We start from the raw sequence: 21,611 nt of genomic DNA, 5'->3' as shown, positions 1-21,611 counted from the left end.
AGTGTGGACCGCGCCAGCAGGTTCCCAGATGGTTCAGCGAGTGTGGACCGCGGCAGCGCCAGCAGGTTCCCAGATGGTTCAGCGAGTGTGGACCGCGGCAGCGCCAGCAGGCTCCAAGATGGTTACAGCAAAGATGGACCGCGGCAGCGCCAGCAGGCTCCAGGTAGAACAGCAAGGAGAGTTCGTCTCAGGGTCAGCCGCGACAGCGTCAGCAGGGCTTCTCGACTCCGGGATACAACTCCCGTCCTACTCCGGGGCTGGCCCAGATATAGGTCTGGAGTCCTTTGATGTCCGGACCCTCTCGCCTGGGGGTCAGAGGGGCCGGGATGGTGTCCAGACACCCAGCAGGGGGGTGGAGCCAGAGCCCAGGGAGGCCGATCAAAACCAGGCATCCGGGGATGGTTGGGGAGCCATCGAAACTCCCCTCTCCTTGTCTCTGGTTGAGTGGCCACTCTACCACCCGGAGGGCTCTTGGTGCCTCGATGGCGGGCTCGCTGGGGCCGGGACCATGTGTCTGTGACGTGATGGGCCCAAGATGGCGTTGGGCCTGGAATGAGGGTCCGGGGTGGGCACCGGACCGGTAATGCTGGGGCGGCCCGAGGGTGTCGTGTCAGTGGTTGTGGGCCGCCGGGTCGCGGATCTGGTGGTTTGGAGGGCGTGCAGAGGTGTGCCCGAGGTCGACCCGGGCTGGATGGAGGGCCGATGTCATCCGGGGCCCGCCATGCGGGAGGGGTAGGACGAGGCCGGGTCCAACAGGAACCTAAAGATTTTGCCGTATCTGTGTCAGTCTTGATTGCTTGGAGTGCTTCGTCAATATGTTTGCCAAACAAAGATTCTCAGTCGTAGGCCATATCTTGGACTTCTGGACGGATGGTGGTAGCCTTTAACCAACCCTGGCGCCTGAGAACTGCAGCCCCAGCTAATTGCCTGAAATTTGAATTGACAATGTCTAGAGCGCAATCGATCATCTCTGCTGAGGCGCGCTCTCCCTCCAGGAGGATTTTCCGAGCTTCCTGTCGTTTCTCCTCTGGAATGAGGTCAATCAAACCAGCCATATCCGACCACATTTGGCGATCATAACGCCCTAGGATCGCTAATGAGTTTGCAGCCCTGATGTAAGCAGCAGCCATGGTTGAAAACTTTTTACCTATGCGATCAAGGCGACGGCCCTCTTTGTCCGGCGGTGTAGTGATGGGCGTTGCTTGATTTTTTTTAGCTTTGTTGGGCGGCCTGCGAAATAACAGAATCCGGCCTAGGGTGTCCGGTGAGGCAGGCTGGACTGTTGGCCTGAGCCCGATATTTTTTATCTACCCGTGGAAGCACAGCTGGCACGGAAGCAGGGTTTTTTCATAATCTTGATGCCCTCGTTCCATATGTAGTCTATTATAGTAATGGCTCTGGTAATTTTTCTGCTCTTTGAAATCATGTAGGAAACCTTCAGTTTGTTCCACAGTTACTGGAAGTTGAAACCTAGCAGCAGCACGCTGCATAAGGTTATGAAATCCACCTATATCTTCTGGTGGAGAGTCTGATGGTTGTGGAGTTGGTGGAGAAGGCATAGGGTTGATATAAGAATTCCATGGGTCCACGTGGGAATTTTCTGGCAGCTCACCGTCTTCCACTTCCTCATCTGAAGAAGTGTCTTGAGTTGGAGGAGGCTGAGGAGGCGGGTGCTCCTGAGAAGGTTCTGTAACTGGAGACATTAGCGTCGGAACCTCAGGTGGAGGAACAGGATCTGGAACCATCACAGGCTGAGGTGGTGTAATGACCTTCTGCGGGGGAAAGCGCTGCCTATAATCAGCTAACATGGCTTGCAAGTCCTGAATAAGGTTAGGAGGCAGATGGCTAGAATCTGGAAGCCGAGATTGCCTCTGGTATTCTGTGTAATGAGGAACAACAATGTCCTCTTGGTAGTAGTGCTCATGTAAGTTATCTTCATCCTGACATTTAATATCATGTTCGGAAGGGTGACGAGCTACCCCAAAAGCTCCATCATCGTCGTCGTCATCATCCTCCTCCTCTTGGACATATTGACGACAGCCTTCTTGGTCACAATAGAAATCCTAGTCAACAGAATAGGAGAAGTAATAGAAGTTGTAGAAATAGTCGTCTTCAACGAAGGAGCTGAAGACGTGACAGAAATAGTCGACGATAAAGAAAAAGCTGAGGGAATTGTACAGCTTTTACTCACAGTTTTGGAAGATTCCCTTTTAGAGTCCTTGAGAGCTGTAGCCTGAGGAGACGTCTGAGAAAGGTCCAGAAGTAGAGTGGGAGGATTTATGATGTGCTTGACAAGCTGTCTTTAGATCTGGCTCTCTTGCTGGAAGGGGAGGCTCTATCATCCTCTTCAGCTGAAGAAGATTTAAGCCACAACAGGACTCTTGCCTCCCTATCCCTTAGAGTTTTTGAAGGGACGGTTTGGCAGATTTTACAATCTTTTGTCTCATGTTTAGGGTAGAGTAAATGCAGTCCTTATGCTGATCATCAACATGGACTCTCTTTTTGTCCCAGGTTCTACAAGGTTTGAACAAGGCCTTCTTGTCAGACATCTTGAAGGATAAACTGAGTTGGCACTAAGGGAGACTCCCTTCCACACGACGTGCGGTGAAAGTCTGAGGAGAACTGGCTCTGCAGAGAGGGTTCTAGAGGGTGCTGGTAGCTGATTGGCTATACCAAACGTTTGGTTCATTTAGCATAATGATGTAGATAGGCTACTAGGATTTGGGCCTCAGGCCTTTTTCCTTAGGGCCTACTATACTGTTATTACCTTTGGCACTACTGTTTTATTTACTGTGAGACTCTCGCCTCAACGACGGGGAATGATTCAGGCATGTGAATCTATGAAAGATACCCCAATACTGGATAAGTGAGAGGTAGAAGTGAACGTGGGTGGAGAGGGAGAGCACAAAGGACAGAAGACTGTGGATAGACAGGGCAGAAGCCCTATCGGAGCTCGGGATGGACAGAGAGGAGTGGGGGCAGAGGTGACAACAGGCACAATAATTGGGGCAGAGAGCCCCTCACTGCTCACGCGCTCCTGCCCCAGGGTATCTACAGCCCGCACTGTTTACTAGCTCCTGCCCTAGGGTATGTACCGTGCCTCGCTGCTCACCAGCTCCTGTTCCGGGGTATCTACAGCGCCTCGCTGCTCACCAGCTCCTGCCTCCTTGCCTTTGCGGCGTTTGATGGCTGAAGGGGAAACCCAAGGCGGGCAGAGCCAGGGAGGGAGGAGAGACAAAGTTCTGAAAAGCGGGGTATTTGATTAAAACCAATTGAGGCATTTTGTTGTCAAGGGAGAAATAGAAGTAAAATTTAAAAAAAGCACAGAGTGCCTGTGTAGACGGTGCTACGGCTCTCGGTTTACAGCCAGGGATCCCTTAGTATGAGCACCATCTTGCGAAAATGTATGGGGATTATGATGGGAAGAAGAGGGCGGGTAAAACATTACTAAGAACGTGCCCTGAGCCTTGGACTCCACCCGGTGTGATGGTAATCTTTCCACATCTGTGTGTGTGAGCACCGGGGGCAGAGAAAAGCAAGGGGTGCTTCCTGCAACTCCACGATGTAAGCCCATGAACAATGAACAGCGCAACTCTGGGGAATTTGCTTTTGGATGGGGGGGAGGGAGGAGCTGGTAGGACTTCCAATGAGGAGCCAGCGTTTCCCGTAAACAAAGCTAGCAGAACACCCTCCTACGTCACGCGAAACAAAGATGTCGTCTGCCTGTGCAGATAGGCTGTCCTAAAATTGGACAGGGCGGTAACAAAAAAACCTGATTCCCAAGAACGCACCAGCGTTTAACATAAGCAATGAAGCAAGCCAATTGAAAACAAGGGTGTGGCTTAGAGTCCCCTTCTGAAATGGTATCAATTCCAAGAGACCCTCATAGGGCGAGCAGCGCATGTGCGCTGCAACGCTAGTCAAGACCTAAAAAGGGACACATTCCTACACATGCCTTTTTATTAATCATCTTTTTAAATTTCATCACTTGTCAAGTAAACAGCAATTCAATGCTTTTCATCTGGGGCCACATGTAAACTCAGGCGGCCCGCATGCAGTCCCTGGGCTGTACAATGAGGATCCATGACTAAAAGTTGGCTCGCACTGTAAAGAACTGTCTGAAGACCACCCTACATAGCTTTACCCTTATATGCTAAGTTTTGCTGCAAGGTTACAAGACTATTATTGTGTTGAATGATTACTCCACTCCAATACTTTTAAGGCATTTACTTCAGTTCGATTTTACAGGAACCGAAGGAAGGTCCTGCACAGTTGATGCCTTGAGTCTTCTCTGTGAGAACACTCCACACATCAACTGAGAACTCATTCCTCTGAATAAATCCAGCCTTTCAACAATACTACGCATACCTTTATGGCACTTCCACGACACAATCGGAGACAGATACACTGACATTTTTAGAGCAAATAACACTTCCCCAAATCCAACCCTACTACTATGAAACTTTGGAAGCCCCCATCACAGCGGCCGAAATAAAGGTGGCTATACAGCAGCTGGCAAGAGGGAAGACCCTGGGGGCAGATGGCTGGCCCCTGGAATTTTACACCACTTTTAGCACATGAATGGTTTCACATCTCCATTGAGTATATCAGGATGCATACGAGCGTGGCACACTACCGCCCTCGATGGAAGACGATGTATTGGTAGTATTATTGAAACCTGGCAGGGACCCACAACAAATTGTCATTACTGAACACATAGATTTCAAGATATTGGCCAGGGTTCTAGCCAATAGACTGGCAGAGGTCACACAATTATTGGTACACCCGGACCAAAACGGTTTTATACCTGGTAGAAACACTAGCCTCAATTTACAGCACCTTTACCGATTATTCGACTGGGCATGCACAACGGGGGAACCGGAATGGATAACCTCCTTGGAAATAGAGAATGCATTCGATACCCTGGGCTGGGAGTATCTGGACATGGTGCTAGCAAGGTAAGGCATTGGCCCCAAGTTCTTGAACTGGATTAGATGGTTATATAGCGCACCACAGGGCAGGGTAAAGACTGGCGGCTTTATCTTTGACCCATTCCGTATCGAGGGCGGCACCAGACAGGAGCGCCCCTTTTCACCTATTTTCCACTGGCATGCACACTGGGAATTTGTGCAAAGGACTGGGGCGTCAAAGTACATACGCAAAGGCACAATCTCATTTTATGCAGATGATGCATTGATCTACCTCCAAGAACAGCACACAGTGTTGGAAGACCTGATGGCACTACTGGAATCCTATGGGGGGCCTCTGGCCTCAAACTAAACTAGGAAAATTCCCTTTTGCGAGAGATGGTCTCCCAATCATTGTAGCAGCGGGCGGTTCTCTTGCAGGCACCTCTCACCCGGACATACAACTCTTTTAAATACTTGGAGGTGCAAATATATCACTCACAAGTGGATGCCATAGAAGGCAATTTGGGGACTGCAATCACCAGAGCTCGCTCCTCCAGGTCATTCTGGACGGAGTTCCCTCTCTCTCCAATGGGACAGATAGCTATATTCAAAATGCTACTACTCCTTCACCTATTATAGTACTTTGCAGCTCTACCATTTCCATTGCTGAGCAAACTGTTCGGGACTTTAAGTTAATCTCAACTTCCTTAATTTGGGGTAAGTCTAGAGCTCGAATAGCCCTCACAAAACTCTACGCTCCAATCACAGGGGGGAACAAGGGGCGCCTAACTATGAGAAATATTATGCAGCTGCACAGTTGCCTATGGCCGATGAGATGACTAGCGAATCATAATATCTCTGAACTGGGACAATGGACACCACAAAACAATCAGACAACACTGCTGGAGTGGCTGGGTGGATCAAATGTGGCGATCCCGAAGCACCCTGACAACATACTAATGGTCCCAGCTGCTTGACCCGATATATACGGATTGCGCACTCACCCCTGCCCCACACTTACTTATAGGGGTGCTTCCCATTTCACAAGTAGGTATCTGTCCGGAAATGGCGGAATGGCACACTGCTGGACTCACGACCTGGGGGAACCCATTTGTTGAGTCCACACTCTGCTAATTTACAAAGTCTGACAACCCTTCCCTGGCAAAGATAAGCTACCATTCAGTCTCTCTTCTCGCATAAATACCAACGTCTCCATCAGGTCATCCACCACACAATACACACCACCACGAATCATGTATGTACGGGTAACTCACACAAAGGGTCTGTTTAACAAAGTTATAGGGCATACACTGTTAATAGGCAAAGTTGTTTTCAATTTGTAATGTTTGCGTTGATCAACAGTGGTACAGCAATTAAATAATATGTTGTCAATAATTACATATATACTACGGATGTGCAACTCTGTACTATATGTTTTACTTAAATTCATGTAAATCCTCAACTGCTCTACTGTCCACAAGCGTTCAAATAAAAATCAATGAACATTCTTTAAAAAAAGCATTTCACTCGGACGAAGTTGAACCCAGGGTGGTTGGGCAGCACGGTTGTGGAAAATTGGTCAGTGGAGCAAGTACGAAATAGGTCAGTAGATGTGCACAAAAGAAGCACCTGGTACTACGATCGTTAACATGGAACTGCACATGTGAATGTTAAAGTGAGAGACCGGGTACTTATCAAGAAACCAGGCAAAGTTCCTGAAGGAACCAATTTACTTGGTAGTATTTTTTATTGAAAAACCACATAACATAACAAAACATGAATTCCTGCTAAAGTTGCTACATTTAAATTATGTGCCATAGGCCATAAAGTAGAATAGCCCTGCAGTGCAAATCCGATGAGAAAGGAGTGTAAAACGCTTGCATTTAGACGCAGATTAAGGAAGTTGCTTTCAAGTGCTCTTGGAAACATGAATAGAGACCATCAGAGTTGTGTGCAGCACATTCAAGAAACAGTAATTATAAAGGAAAATGTCACTGTAGTAAATCATCAGTGAAGAATCTTAATAAAATTTAATTTAGGTGGCATACATGTTTAAGAATTGATTGGTTGCACTGCTAGTGATAATCTGTGTACGTAAATTATTCATACTTATTTCCAAGTAGGGCACACATGAAAAGCAACAGGAAATATGCTACCGGAGGGAATCTATATTTCAAATACTTCTATAAAATCATACTTATTCAGCTCGTTTTTATATACACCATTCCTCCTTCCCCTGCAAAAGTACTCTTTCTGAAGAGCTGCTGTGTCGCAAAGCAAGCATTCAATGGTGCTGGAGATAGATTTACTCTCTATCAGGCCTAAAACTGCCAAAAATGGGGACGCCGAGACAAGCAGATTTTTGCTTAGCTGTCTATAGACATGCTGCACTATACAAACATTAACTACTTGTCAGTCACATCCCACCTGTCTGTTTGTTGTAACTAGTCTAAAGCAGGTAGAAGCCAATTATATGAAACTCTGCTCCTTTATTTTTATACTGAAGTTACAGATTTTTATGGAAAGAGTTAAACAATTATATTCTTCGGAGAAGTCTCTGGTACAGTTTCTACCTACATGGCGAGTTTGTGACCATAAATCTACTCTCTTATTAGATAAAACCAGACATTACAGAACTTTAAAAACATAAAAATATTAATATTTGATATGAAATATTTAAACATAATCGAAATCTGGTAGCATATTGATAGTTCTTCTGAAGATATTAGACAAATAGCTATACTGTTCACATTTTGGCAAGCAGCAAGACTCGCCACTCAAAAATAAACCTAGCAAGTACTCAAGACAACAAAATCCTGTAAATCTAAGTAAGTTTGCAGAAAATGTATTAGTAATGGTCTTTCATGGTTCTACCGTCAGGCTGTATAGCAAGAAAGGCACAAAGGATCAGCTAATTTGTGTACAGAAATGCTATAGATCACTTCAGATGAAGTTAGTTCCTGCATTTGGTCATCCTATGAGATATTCTGCCCACTGACTTGTCACTTGAAGAACTAAACATCCCTCAAAAAGAACCACAGAAAAGGATTGCATAGCACATATCCAGTACATACTACAGGTACTGCCCCCCTTCAGTTCAGTTCTTTTTACCAGGATGACTGTATTACTCATGCTTAGACCAAGTGCTAAAAAACAAGCGTATTTGTATTGTAAAGATATTAAATAAGCATTGTCCGAAATGTACCAATTTAACAGTTCTTTGCACGTGCTACCAATGTCACTGTTTTCCCTCCCAAGCAGTCACTGAGGTGGAGAGGCTGCGAGCACCACTCCATGAGACGCTTCCACTATTCAGATTTTCATAGCACTAATAAGGAAACGTTACAATGAGATCTTCATGAAAGAGGATGGTTACATTAATCTATTAAAGATTCGATTGCTGGAGTAGTTCCAAGGAAGTAAGTTTCTACTACAACATTAGCGATTTCTTGGGTCTAGATATACAAATTAAGACTTTTAGGTAGTTCCAGAAAAAAAGGTTTAAAAAAAATGTGGAGGCAAACCTTAAGAGTGTCTGCAGCACACCCTGTCCTGCTTTGAATTATCTGGACTGGATGCTCAGCGATTAGTGCTAGGTGAAGGTGGGGAAGGACTTCCATGTTGCAGATTTTAGTAAAGAGGATGCAAGCACAAAAGGCCACCATCGCAGTCATCCTAGTAGAGTGTGCTCTTGCGTGACAAAGAGATGCGAGGCAAAATCCAGATGCAACGCCCTGCTTGGTAGGGGTTGGCTCTGCTGCAGTCTATGAAATTAGCAGGTCTAATCAGTAGATAGCCTTTGTTTTATCAAAATAAAATTAGACACCTTTTATGTCTAGTGTATGACGTCTTCTCATCAGTAGTTGAGAGTGGGCAAAGGAGGTAGGCAATATTACCTTCAGATTCAAATAGATGTCCTTAAGAATTTTGTGTTCAAAAGTGTAGAATTCTTGGGAATTGGGTATGGTTCATATGTGAGAACGCCTGAATTTCACTGACTTGTCTGGTCAATGTAATTAACAATAATTGTCTATGAAAGACACTTCACATAAGACTTACGTACAGACTCAAACAGGGGAATATCCCAGTGAGTGTGGGGCTCCCATGGCGAACACTATAGACAGTGGGAATGTTTGAAAGAGGCTTGCACGACCTCTTTAACGACAAGGTGGGTTAAAACAAATGTTCATTTATTTATTCTTATGTGGGGAAATCAATGCCCCAAACTCTATAAAAGATGCACTTGAGTTGCAATTTAACTAAGTGATGCAGGTATGGGAATATTTAATGACACTCAGAGGTGAGGCAGTGCCTTTTCTGGTTCCAATTGAGAGGGCAAGTCTGTCACGTGCTATGCCCTGGCAGCTCTCCAGATGTGACCTAAATTCTACGTCTTCAGAGGCCAGGCTGTCAGTTGGTGGAAGGCTGGGTTGTTCTGAAGCACTTGTGAGTAGTCCTTGGTCAGGAGACAAAGGTACATACTGACGGTAATAAGACCGTGTCAAGATCTTCAGAAGAAATCCGACCAGTACTCTCTGGGCCAAGTTGGCGCACTTAGCATGCACATGCATATCTTTCTCTTCTTATGAGGGGTAGAGAGAGTATGAGAATAGATGCAAAAACCTAAGGGCATTTCTAGGACAAGATTACTAAAAATGCCTCCACTGGGTTCTGCCACTTACTGTTGGCCAAGTACTGTTTGTTGTTGTAAACATCCCACTGCTAAAACTTGAGGAGTCTTTGGGAACTATCAGACTCCCACTTAGCACGAGAACCTAACTCTGCCAAGAAAGAGTATGTAGACACTGTCTAGACTAAAATAAGTTTAATTGAAATGGGGATGCAGATTCATAGTGCATAAATGTTTTTCAAATAAAACATGGAAATAACACTTTCTATACAGATGCACATTCAAGAGTTTTTGACATGAGCTGAAGCCTGGAGGGTAACGCCCTGAGCTCTAGGAACTGTAGCTTTAAGCCATCTGCTGTACAATGTCATTGGGTCAAGATCCCTTAAATGTAGACAACCCACTATTGCGCACGTTGCTGATAACATCTAAAATCTTCAGGTGAAATACCAGCGGAAAATGAGAATTACAAGGGGAACTGGAAGTAGAATTAGCGATCATGCACACCAATTGCTCGTTTCTCAGGTGAACCTTGTGTTAATCTGTAATCCCTTTTGAATCCTCCCTTTTGAATCCATCTTTGGTGCCCCACCATTACGGGTACCCTTGTTATTGGAAGCTCCAGGGAGGATGGGAGGATTTAGTGGGGGAGAAATCTAAAGAATGGATCTCCACAGACAGTCTGCTAGTCACTAATGATGCTGATATCAATGTTTCCTCTCTAGCAGGTCGGTGGCAGTGGAAGCGTTATTCATGAGCAGTACTGTCGACAATGAACTTGTCTTACAGAGGACATTAGTTGATGGCTATGTCATTCACAGTAGGATTACATGAAGTGTGAGAACCACTGAGAGCAGGTAAACACCAACTCTTTTTTCATTTGACTAACTTTTGAGTTTTGACATTTCATAAAGCACTCTAAAAAAAGTGCCTTTCTGACGCCGCTTAGTTAACATTTTTATCGACAATTTCAAGCTTCGCAGAAGGGCCTAAATAAAGATAGCCTCTAAAGGATCCAATGCTTGTTAACATGCCCTTACCATTGCTTACTGCTTACACATTTATCCCCTTTACTTTCCAAATTTAGATGTTTAAAAAATAAAAAATGAATACGTTTCCATGGTGGGGACAGGGGAGGGTGTGTTGCTTACGGACTTGTCACCTGAGAACTATTGAGAGCTGGCAAACACCGACCCTTTTTTCCCCTTTGACTTTTTGGTTTTGACATTTGACAGAAATCTATGAAAAACATGTGCATTTCGGTTACTGCTTATTCAACATTTTTACTGGCAATTCCCTGTTTCGCAACAGTATGTAAATTAAGGAAGTCTCTAAAAGAACCAGTGCTCGAGAACTTGCTCTTACCATGTTATCACTTGGAAACCTCATAATAAACAAAAACAATGCTTTTTTGCATAATTGTCACAGTTCTCTTCATTAAAATTGTTCTGTGGCACTGCAAAAAAGAGAACATTTGCAGATGCAAAAATAAAACATGATGCCACTATGAAGAAATGTATGAAAGGGAATGATGGCTCTAGCAGAGAGGACGAACAGCACAAAATACAGTACACAGATGTAAAATTACATTTGTACATTGTTCTTGCTGGTATTAAACGAGACAGAATGTACTCTAGAATTAATTAAAATCTAGGGCTACAGGTTGCACACAAGTGGGGTCAGAATCGGCACAATTATCTGATATTTGTAGTTGCTTATACCAAGAAAAAGAGAGGGGAGGAGAGGACACATACACCCTAGCACGAGATTTTCACTCAATCACCTGGCTTGGTCCTAGAACGGTTTTGTTTTGGGCTTGGGCATCTCACTCTATAGTGAGTAAACTGCTGTCAGTCTGCTGAAAGTCTGCTAAATTTGGAAGGGACAATGTTATCCTCACCCAGGAAACCATAGGGATGGATTTGTAGCAAAATTAGTACCAACTGGTGCTGGGGGCACAGGCCCCCCACCCCCCCAACGCTCAATTCATAAATTCTGAAGAAGGTGACCTAGACATTTACTCCAAGTCTATCTCCAGGCAAGCAGAGGGGGTATATATGGGGAGGGAAACCGTCGATATTCATTTCACACAGCTACGCAGGTATCTGTTGACAGTGTCTTTTTTTCATTGACACAGGTGGTGTTAAAAGTGTGGGTTTGGTCTATTTCGTATAAGTCACACGCACATACATCCGACACTATGAAAATAAATAGCCACTGGAGTAAATGGAAGTAACCAAATTGCAACTATCAAAGTACAGATAAACCATCTAACATAAATAAACCACCAACCAATCTAAGCAAGTAAGGAAGGAAGGCTCAGACTGCCATTTCCAAGACCCCAGCAGACTGACTTTTTACACAGTGATTTTCGTTCTAAATTTGTCCTCGAGCTGAAACACAAACAGGCACTTATTTAAAATTAACAGTCTACTCTACATGACATGACCCTCTCCAATCGTGTCCAGAAAAAGACATAACAGTGCCGTAAAACGTCACTTACTTAGAAGAATACACAGGATGAACTGTCAGCATATTGCTGTACAGTCAGTACATCACTGTACTGTCGTTGTAAACATGGTCAACAGTTGAGATGCTGTGGGTCAAAAAAACTAGGCACTTTGCAAAGTATGCAAGGAAATGGAGCTCTGTGCATTTTTCTTTTTTAAATAAATACATGTCATTTATTTTTTTTAATAAATAAATTACCAACAGAAAATAGTAGCTATACAACAGTGCAGATACTTAATGCAGTGAAATAAACCTTTACACTTATTGGTGCCATAATTGCTCCTAAACATTTTGTCCCCCAGTGTCCACCCAAAAGAAGACTAAACCCAATGAGTGATATGCGGGTGAAAATAGGAGACTCTTGGTTCTGGCACCAGCCCACAATCACACTGCATTTTGAACTGACATAAATGTTATGTCATGACTTGCCATTCACCCTACAGCTTTGACAACACCTTAGCATTTTTCTTCAGAGTGCCTACATTTTGTATCATGCTGGTACACCTAAATGTGTAGCGTTTTAATTGGACATGGGTGATCTCTGTCATGGTACACAGTTAATATAAGGTCTTGTCACTAACTGAAGTAAGTCAATACAATCATTTGTATGGGCTGTCTGCAGACTGGACAGGGCTTATTCCGTCTTTTGAGCTTCTTAGCACATGTAAAGCAAGCCATTAGATGTCCTGTCCTTCCATGAACAATGCAGCCATTTTTAGGCCTAGTCTGGCAAATGACACAAGGTTCCAGGCTGGTAAGAGGAAGAGTAGATTCCATTACATCTTCTTTGACTTGTGTTTCTTCTCTCTTCATTTCTGTGGGATCCTCCTGACTGTTGCTCATGATACTACCAGATGTGGATGGCTGAGAGTAATCCTCTGTTTCTTGGGACTGGGATGTTTCTGCACCTATGTCATCATCTTCACTAGAATCTTTTGATTCAACCAACTTGACTTTCTTACAGTCAGGAACATCAAAGCCCAATTCTTCATCTAGTTCTGCCAAACGTTTTAAGTTTTGCGTCTTTACTTTGGAGTTCTTCTCATCGGGAAGCCAATCCTTGCGAAGTTCCCAACACCGATGACAATGTCGAGGAAGTGGAGGGTTCATTTCCTCACACTTTGTGCATTTCCAATAATCCTGAAGTACAATAAGAGAGAAAGTTAATTACAATGCAGATTTATCAGTGGTTTTTTTCAGAATTCTTCTTTCTAGATGTTCTGTTAAGGTCTCAAATCCAGATTGATTCACTATTAGTCATATTAGGAGCTAAGCATGTACATCACTATCCTGCCCACAAAACGTGGAGTCAAATAGATGCTACTCCACAATAATGCAATTTTCTGAATAGCAGCCATTCTGTGAATCATAGTGGTAAAAGGAATCTCTTACTAGAAAGATTCATAAAAATACAAAATAAAGTTCTGCTATTCCTGTAACCATTGTTTGCCATAATGAGTAAATTGACAATAATGCGATCATTCTCAATCATATTAATTGGTCGGTGTTCTTACAACCAGCTACGGTTAGCCTAAAAGTTCTGAATAACAATGATTATCTCACTATGCAGAACCCAACTGCTCTTGGCAAATGAACCAGCGCATATTGACTGGGTCTGAAGGCAAAACAGAGTCAGGAACAATCTCACAGGTTCCAGACACATTACCTTTCAAATGAAGGCATCTGAATACCTTAAAATTGCCTGTTTTAGGGGTAGTTAGGTTTGGGAATGGTCTGGGACCCTTGGTCTAAACACCAGTGGGCATTTAGCCAACCGCTAATGCCTGAGCCATCAATTCTAACGGAAGTGAAGCTGTGGCCTACTGTCTGTGTTTGAAGACAGGGGAGAGGGACTGCCGAGTGGTGTATAACAAAAAGATCAGATTCCGCTGCAAAGGACAAGCATTCCATCCCAAGCTCTGCATATTTAGAGATGGGCATGTGGCAAAGAGTCCACAGTGCTCCCTAATCTTGCAAGAGATATCTGAAAGTCCAAAAGTAGTGAATTAATCAGGGGAACATCTTTTCTAAGTAAATTAAGGCGTTTTGTTACTCTAGTTTAGCAAGAATTGAGTGAAGATCTGGAAGCCTCGCCTCTGGTTGGCTCTCCACTGTCTTTATAGTATGACTCACAATTCCTCTGCACAAGAAAATCCCCAATTACACTAATGGGAATATATGTGAACTTAAGAGGACAAAGCTACCTTGTGGCGACAAAAGCAAAGCTAGCCGAAGGCAGAATTTGTACTGTTAAACAGAGAAAAAAGGCTGATTTTCGTGCTTCTCAATCGCCATGAGAAGCAAGACAACTTACTTGATAGAATATAACATAGGAGGTAGGTAAAGTAGAATTGCTTAAAAGAAAATTGTATTATCTTGCTGTGCAGCCAGACAGAAAGCCTACACTCTACAGATTGAGTAGCTGACAAAAATGTAAATATGCCACTACAATGACCAACAACCCTAGAAACCACTGACTAGTCTACTCTCCACACCAGGGACACAAGGCACCTAAAACATCATGCCAAGTGTTGCAAGAATTTCAGTTGCAAAACCTGACTTAGGCAAGCACTCCTTAAATTAACAAGAAATGGTTACTGGCATGTAATCTTGGTTCTGCATTGGACCAAAGTTCATTAGAGTAATAAATGTTAGAATAAATCATGCTGCATGTGGGGACCCCGGAAATTTTCAAATCAAAATAACAGACACATTTATTTATTTTCATGTATCGGTAGAAAGGGTGAAAAATTCAAAGGTCGAAATGTAAAACACCCTCCAAATGTTAATCAAAGGCAAGATAATACAGAAAAATCACATTTCCACAACCATATTGCATCACCTGTAATACAAACTGCATTGTACATGACAAAGTAATGAGGAAAAGTGCAGCCTGATAGGTTTACATTAGTGAAGTTAAAAAACAAAAACAAACATCCCCACCTGGTAAGGCTTCAAGAGCTTTCACTACGCATAACGGAAGATGCCTCCAAAAGTAATTTCTTTCAAGAGCAAATAGGGTGGCAAATAAAAATATTTCAGAGGCTTTTATTTGAAATGCACAAGAAAAGAGGCCAGAGAGGAGGGAATATCGTTTAGGATTTCAGTGAAGATTCCTACGATGCAGAAACAAGACTACAAGCACGTTAATGATTTTATTTGCATTATAGGATCTCCAATGATAGTCAAACATTAACATGGTGTACCAAGCTAGAAAGTGTCATAGTCCTTGTTGCTCTAAAGCGTAAGGAATACAGCGATCTAAAGTGAGGGGGAAAAAAATCTGAAGTAAACCTTTAAAATGGTTTAACCGATGGTTCCTCACAGCAGCTTGACGGACATTAATCAGCTTTTGTACTGGAATTAAGACCATAACGTTTCGTGAAAGTATAGATTTATTTCCAAGCGACTGCACTACATATATCTGAAATAGGAACGTTTCTCAGCCAGGCTGCAGGCAAGAGTTTATTTGCCACAGGGAAAAATAAGCCATTTATATGCCACAGGGGAATATAAGACATAATCCAATGAGAAACGGACTACTTTGAAGTGACCAGAACTCGGTGAATGTGACCACAGTTAAATACGTCTTGGTGAGACATGTATATGGGCTTGGTTTTCTCTAGAAACTCCTCTCTCACCTAGCGAGGGTAAAGAACGCTCAGCCAGAGGACTGGTTGTCAAAACAAAACTGAAACGCTGGTATCCGATTAATATGAACCTCTGATACTACCTTCAGAAGAAAAGGATGAATTCTTATCACAACCCAATTTGCGTGAAAAATGTAAAAGGCTCAATAACTGAGTGGGCTTGAATTTTACTAACCCTACGAGCAGAGGTTATTGCTATTAGAAAGGGAGTCTTCCAGGGAAGAGTAGACTTTTTCAGGCCTTCGAATAAAGTATCGGATACTGGGAATTTTGAAAAAAGATGCCAGATTTGGCCTTTTCCTGTGAGCTGTAATAACAGAGATGCACTTTCATGGAAAGGAGTCACACATTTGACAGAGCAAGAAGTAAATAGCAAGAACAATAGCACCCTCCTGGCTGGTGATCAGATGGTAGGCTTTCTGTTGTCACCAAAACAAAATCCTGTTCCATTTGAAGGAATAGCAGACAATAGTCAATAGAGGTTTGGCTTACTTCAGATCAACAGTGCAGGACTGAGTAAGATTCAGATGTATGTAATGTCTGATCTCAGGAGTGGCATAACTCAAGCTGTGATTTGGGTAATGGCTTTGGTTTGCATAGCAGTCTCTTGTGTGGCTTGACAGACCGCTGCACCAGATCTGGATATTACCACTGGTTCTGCCAATCTCGAGCAATTATAATCATTGTTGCTCGGCAAATACAGAGTTCATCAAAAGGACATTGCCCAATGAACGTTGGTTCTTTAACACAGGATACGTCTTGTTATTTTTTCTTTTGAGATGAGATCCACCATTAAATAGCACAGTTTCAATGAATAATGACATGTCCCAATCATGATCTTCTTAAAATCAGATTAGGAAATACATTTGTTGAATTAGGATTCCTCGACAAGATACTGCCTTCACGGAAAGACTACTGGGACAAGGCCCACAACTGTATGCTTTACGACTCCAGTCTGGAATTTGTGCGTCTTGGCTTGGCAGAACATGGTTGTTATGGTGTCCATTTGAATAAGAATTCAGGCTTGTCGTCAGACAATTGGAAAGCCTTATAGATTAGATGGACTGTCATGAGCCCAGGTTAACGGATTTAAGGGGAGCTCTTCCTCCCCAACCACAGCCCTGCATTAACTGAGCTTCCAAATGAGCTTCCAATTCTGAAAGACAAACATCTGTCACAATAGTTTTGTCTGATGTTTCCACTGGAAAGGGACTGGTTGAAGTAGATTTGCTCACCATGATAGATATTGCCTTGTGTCCATTGGCGTGCACAGTTTTTCATCTCAATAGCTATCTTTTGAGACCACTGACCTAGACGCTACAAGAAAGGTTACATATATATATATATTTATATATATATATAGTCTCACAATAGGAATAAAGGAAATGCAAAATGTCATGGATCCTAAAACGGAGTACATTTCCCTGGCTTTGGGGTTGAGAGCCTACAGAATAAGATGAAAGGTCTCCCACTAGGATTAAAGGCTTTCCTGCAAAGGGAATTCTTTTCATTGCATTGTGTCTAGCGCCGTTTCCAGATAAGAAAGTACCTGAACAGGGGATGCTATGGACTGGTCTGGGAGTCATCCAGTGAGTTATTTAAGTTAGATGGCCATTTTACCAAAACATCATGAAAAGTTGTAATACCATCGACTGGAGATCAACTTGATGGCAAACCTGGCAGAAATGGGGCTGGGAGGATGGGCTGGTCAGGGGGTGTCTATGAAGAACGTGCGTCCAAGGAGCAAGAAGATGAAGAGGATGATGGTGACCTGCTTCTTCTATGGTTCCTGGGTGTGTTTGGAGACTCTGAACTACTGATTGAGATGTCTTGTGATGGGAAATACCACCAGGATACCTTCTAGGAGTCAACGGTAACTTCCTAAATAAAGATGTTGATGTCTGCTTTGATAACATACTTGGTGGAGGCAGGGGATTTGTGGGCTGGAGAGGAGCTCGTAAAGGCTCTTCTGCCAGAATGACAAATCTTGGGGTTCCCAACAACTGTGGAGTTGACTTGGCAGTTACCGGCAACCTCAGACTCCTATTGGGTGAAAACTCTGCTTCCAGTGTAAAGGTCAAAGGATTTGGGGTGGATTTGAGAGACGTCAACTTGTGTTTCAATGGCACTGACGAATGATGGATCGACATCAAGCAGAAAATCCGCTTGAGGGAGATGCTGGTGTGCACCTCTAGTTCTTGGACTGTGAAGACGTACTGCTTCAGCAACAGTTGCGTTGTTTAAACATCAATGGCAAGCTAGTTCTTGACGAAGAGCAGGTTGGGGCAGACATCTTCAATAGCAAGTGCGAACTACGTCTTCAGGTCTCCTACTAGATGTTAACAGCATTGAGTGAAAGACAAACAGCTTGAATTTTGACAGGAATTTATCATAACCAGGTGTGAGCACACCCAAAGTGTTCCTGGCTTCCACTCACAAAAGCTTGAAAAAAGGACTGGCAATGAGATAACTTCCAGTGCAAGGCATCATGGATAGTGGAAGCCCTTGAAGCCTTAGAAAGGTCCTAGAGCCTTAATGGGCATGGTGCTTAAGCCTATCAGGATGCAGTTTTGCTCGTTAGTTAGCAGTGTACTCTGCAATTTGTATTATAGGTGCTGTAGTACAGTTTTGAAAATGGGATTTTTGTAGCATTACAGTATAACATTTTGAGGGTGCTAAACAACATTTAGACGTGATGGATTCTTCACTCTTTCTACTAATATATGGAATTAAATGTTCTATATAGCTATATCGGATGGAAATATACACACATACATATATACACAGAAATAGATTTATTTAATGAAAAAACAATTCTAAGATGAGCTTTGTTTTTCACTGAAAAGCGACAAATCACTGAAATTCCCCAGTTATGGTTACCAGCATACACCAAAAGCAATAACTAGCACCATGCCGATCTGTACATAGCATTGGAAGATGGGTAATCAAGCACAACTTAAACATGGGGTTGTGCTAATAAGTGTGTTGGGAACAGTGGTCACCATAACTGGTAAATTTCAGAGATTTGTTGTGTTGGAGCCAGAACTGATGAGCTGGGCCCTGCCCTCAACCACCATAGTTTGCCAACCCTGGGGTTGCCCACCAGACTTGGCTCCCGTCCAGGCCATGCGCTCAACCTGGCATGGGCTGGTATCCCCTGCTGTGCACACCCTTCAGTCTTGAGCAGCGGGGCTTGGCCACAGGGCATGGTTGGTCCCTGTGACCAAACTCACCATGGACTGCCAGCACACGTTCATCTATGAAGATTCTTGGATGCAGAAAAGTTTATTGGTATTGTTAATTATTATTGGTATGTGTGTCTAGAAGACAAGCAACCAATAACTCTAAAACATAAAATACTGTAATACCCTAACATTTTCATTTGACATCCTTGACCAGTCAAGTCTTTATGTCTAAAGCAGTCTTTTTAAGTACACTTGTTCAACTGCAGAAAGAATAGAGAACAGAGCAAATGTTTTAATTTTATCCTGTTTATATAACAACATTGCTGCGTCTGAATCAGATTTTTACATACAAGTAGCTCATCAAAAGGTACATAATTTTAAAACAGACTGAGAACAGTGAATCTCACTTGAGTTGAGCAAGAAAAATACTAAGTATTTCTCTTTTTAAAAAGAACAAAAAAACCTTGCACACTTTACAAAGAAATGAACTTACTGCCTCAGAAATTTCTGGGTCTGCATCAAATGAGTCTGTATCGGTGTCTTCAGCTTTGAATATGGTTACTTGATATACCTTTGGAAAAAACAAATCTAAAAATGTAAATTAATTTTCACAATGAAGCATATAAAAAGCAAACAGTGGCTTAGCTAGTTCAGGAAGTTCATTTAGTACATCACTAAATGGCACTTTGCCCATAATCCAGTAAGTAAGGAAGAGTTACTTACCAGTTACACAGGTTTTCCCCCATTCAATTAATACAGACTTTCACCAGCTACCTGTATGCTTCTAGAATACTAAACAAATGTGTGGGTGTGTTGCACGTGAAATAAAGACATGTTTCTCAGTAATGTAATATAAAAACTGTTATACAAACTATTACACATAAATGCCTGTAGCCCATTTGTAAACGGGATCTAAAGCTACACGAACCAACACTATTGACAAAATCCTTTTAGTATCCCTCTTTTTTTTTTTAACCAACAAAAAAATGAAAGTTAATCACATGGTATACTGCACTATAGATGATAAACTAAACTGCCACTTTAATGAACCAAGGACCTCAACAATCCCAAAATGCAGCATTCAAGCAGTTAGTCAATCAGTTAATTTTGATGACCTATTGAAGTATGTAGAATCTAAAACCAGAAACCTTTCTTATTTCTGTAATGTCTATTGTGCAAACAGAAAATGGATATAATATAAAATTATATTATATATGTATAGAATTCGAATTACAAAATAACCTTTCATTCTCCACAATGGGATATTCATTAACATTCATAAATATTTTAAAGAATATCAAGCTCATCTGGAAAAGAAGCAAGGTAATAGAAAAGGATACAGAATTAATCAAATACGTTCTGCAGAGAGGCTAATATAGGGGCCCATTACGATGTCGGGTGGATTGCCTCCAACAGGCTGGCGGTAGCCACCGCCGGCCTGGTGGAGGCAATCCACCCGACATCCATTCCCGAATTCCCCCCCCGCCATATTAGTATGGCGGGGGGGGGGGGACCACGGCGGACGGAAAGACCGTCCGCTGCTTTTCCGCCGCGGTCGCCTTGCGACCGTGGCGGAAAAGGTCTAATATGGTGGCGTTGTCTATCAGACACCGCCAGCCATATTAGGATGGGCTGCGGGCATACGGTCTTTGCTTTGGGGGTCCGTTGCGGGCCCCCAAGGTGAAGGGGGTGGACATGGGGAGTACCTATGGTACCCCCCCAGCATTTCAATGTACAACATGACGGCACCGCGCGGTGCCTGTCATGTTGTGTATTGAAATGTACAACGTGCATTTTTCGCATTGCGAAGGCCGGTGCTTCAAGCAAATGCCCCGCCGCAATGTTAAAAATGCGGGCGCCACTGTGGCGGGTGCATCTTAATTGGGGGCACGGTTCCTCCGCCCTTGTGACGGACGGTGCCTGCCCCCGACAGGATGGCGGACGGACTTTGTCCATCCGCCATCCTAATGGACCTCCTAATTCGGGGTAAGTTTTGGAATAGGGGGTAAAGGCCGTAGGTCCAAAAATAATCCATACAAAAGTGGCTGAAAACATTTGGTCTGAAATGCACTCGGATTCTACATTCATAGGAGTGATCTGGTTAACCAAAGCTCACTATGTTAAGTTAGTGACATTATCATTAAGACAAAGGACGTCCCTGCCGCTTTCGGTGGCTGGTAGAGTAGCCATTGCTAAAATGGTGATGTTGCCACGATTACTTTAATATTTTACAAACTTACCGATTGTGTTCCCAATGCAGGTGTTCAGACTACTAGATACATTATTAATAGAGTTGATCTGGGGCACGGGCCAACGCAGAATAGGAGTGTCCAAAGTGCAGTTAGCCACTAAACACGGACGCCCAAGTGCTGCGGATTTTAGAGCATATTGTTATGCGGGGCAGCTACAGTGGATGGCATATTGGATTACGGAGTGCAATTTACAAGAAATAGAAATGTCCAGGAATGACTGGAACAGGGGTATTTTGCATGCGCTTCTCTTGCCCAATAGCAAAATTACACCCACTAAACCTCCATTATTGAGAGTGGCACTACTCTATTGGAGAAGGGCACTGTCCTACACCAGGAAACAGACTCCATACACATCCAAAATCCCACTGGTTGGCATACGAACACCAACAGGTATAATAACAGTACGGCAGATATCTGCGTGGGTGGAAGAGGGAGTGGACACTGTTGGTATGCTCTTTACAGATCACATCCTA

General features: G+C 43.2%; 1 protein-coding gene across 4 annotated transcripts in view; it reads right to left on the bottom strand.

Annotated features, from left to right (window-relative positions):
- Positions 1-12,195: 12,195 nt before the first annotated feature.
- MDM2 (MDM2 proto-oncogene) overlaps positions 12,196-21,611 on the bottom strand; it is an 80,720-nt gene continuing 71,304 nt past the window's right edge. For all 4 annotated transcript variants that reach the window (XM_078676685.1, XM_078676660.1, XM_078676676.1 and 1 more), the window contains exons 10-11: positions 19,380-19,457; positions 12,196-13,191 (exon numbers count right to left, since the gene is read on the bottom strand). In XM_078676685.1, the coding sequence (XP_078532811.1) occupies positions 12,628-13,191; positions 19,380-19,457 (642 nt within the window). In that variant the 3' untranslated portion in view covers positions 12,196-12,627. The remainder of the gene's footprint in view (positions 13,192-19,379; positions 19,458-21,611) is intronic.

Source organism: Lissotriton helveticus, chromosome 1_1, assembly GCF_964261635.1.
Source record: "Lissotriton helveticus chromosome 1_1, aLisHel1.1, whole genome shotgun sequence".
Classification (NCBI taxonomy): Eukaryota; Metazoa; Chordata; class Amphibia; order Caudata; family Salamandridae; genus Lissotriton; species Lissotriton helveticus.
The sequence above is the reverse complement of the archived record's forward strand: the minus strand, read 5'-3'. Positions and strand labels throughout refer to the sequence as shown.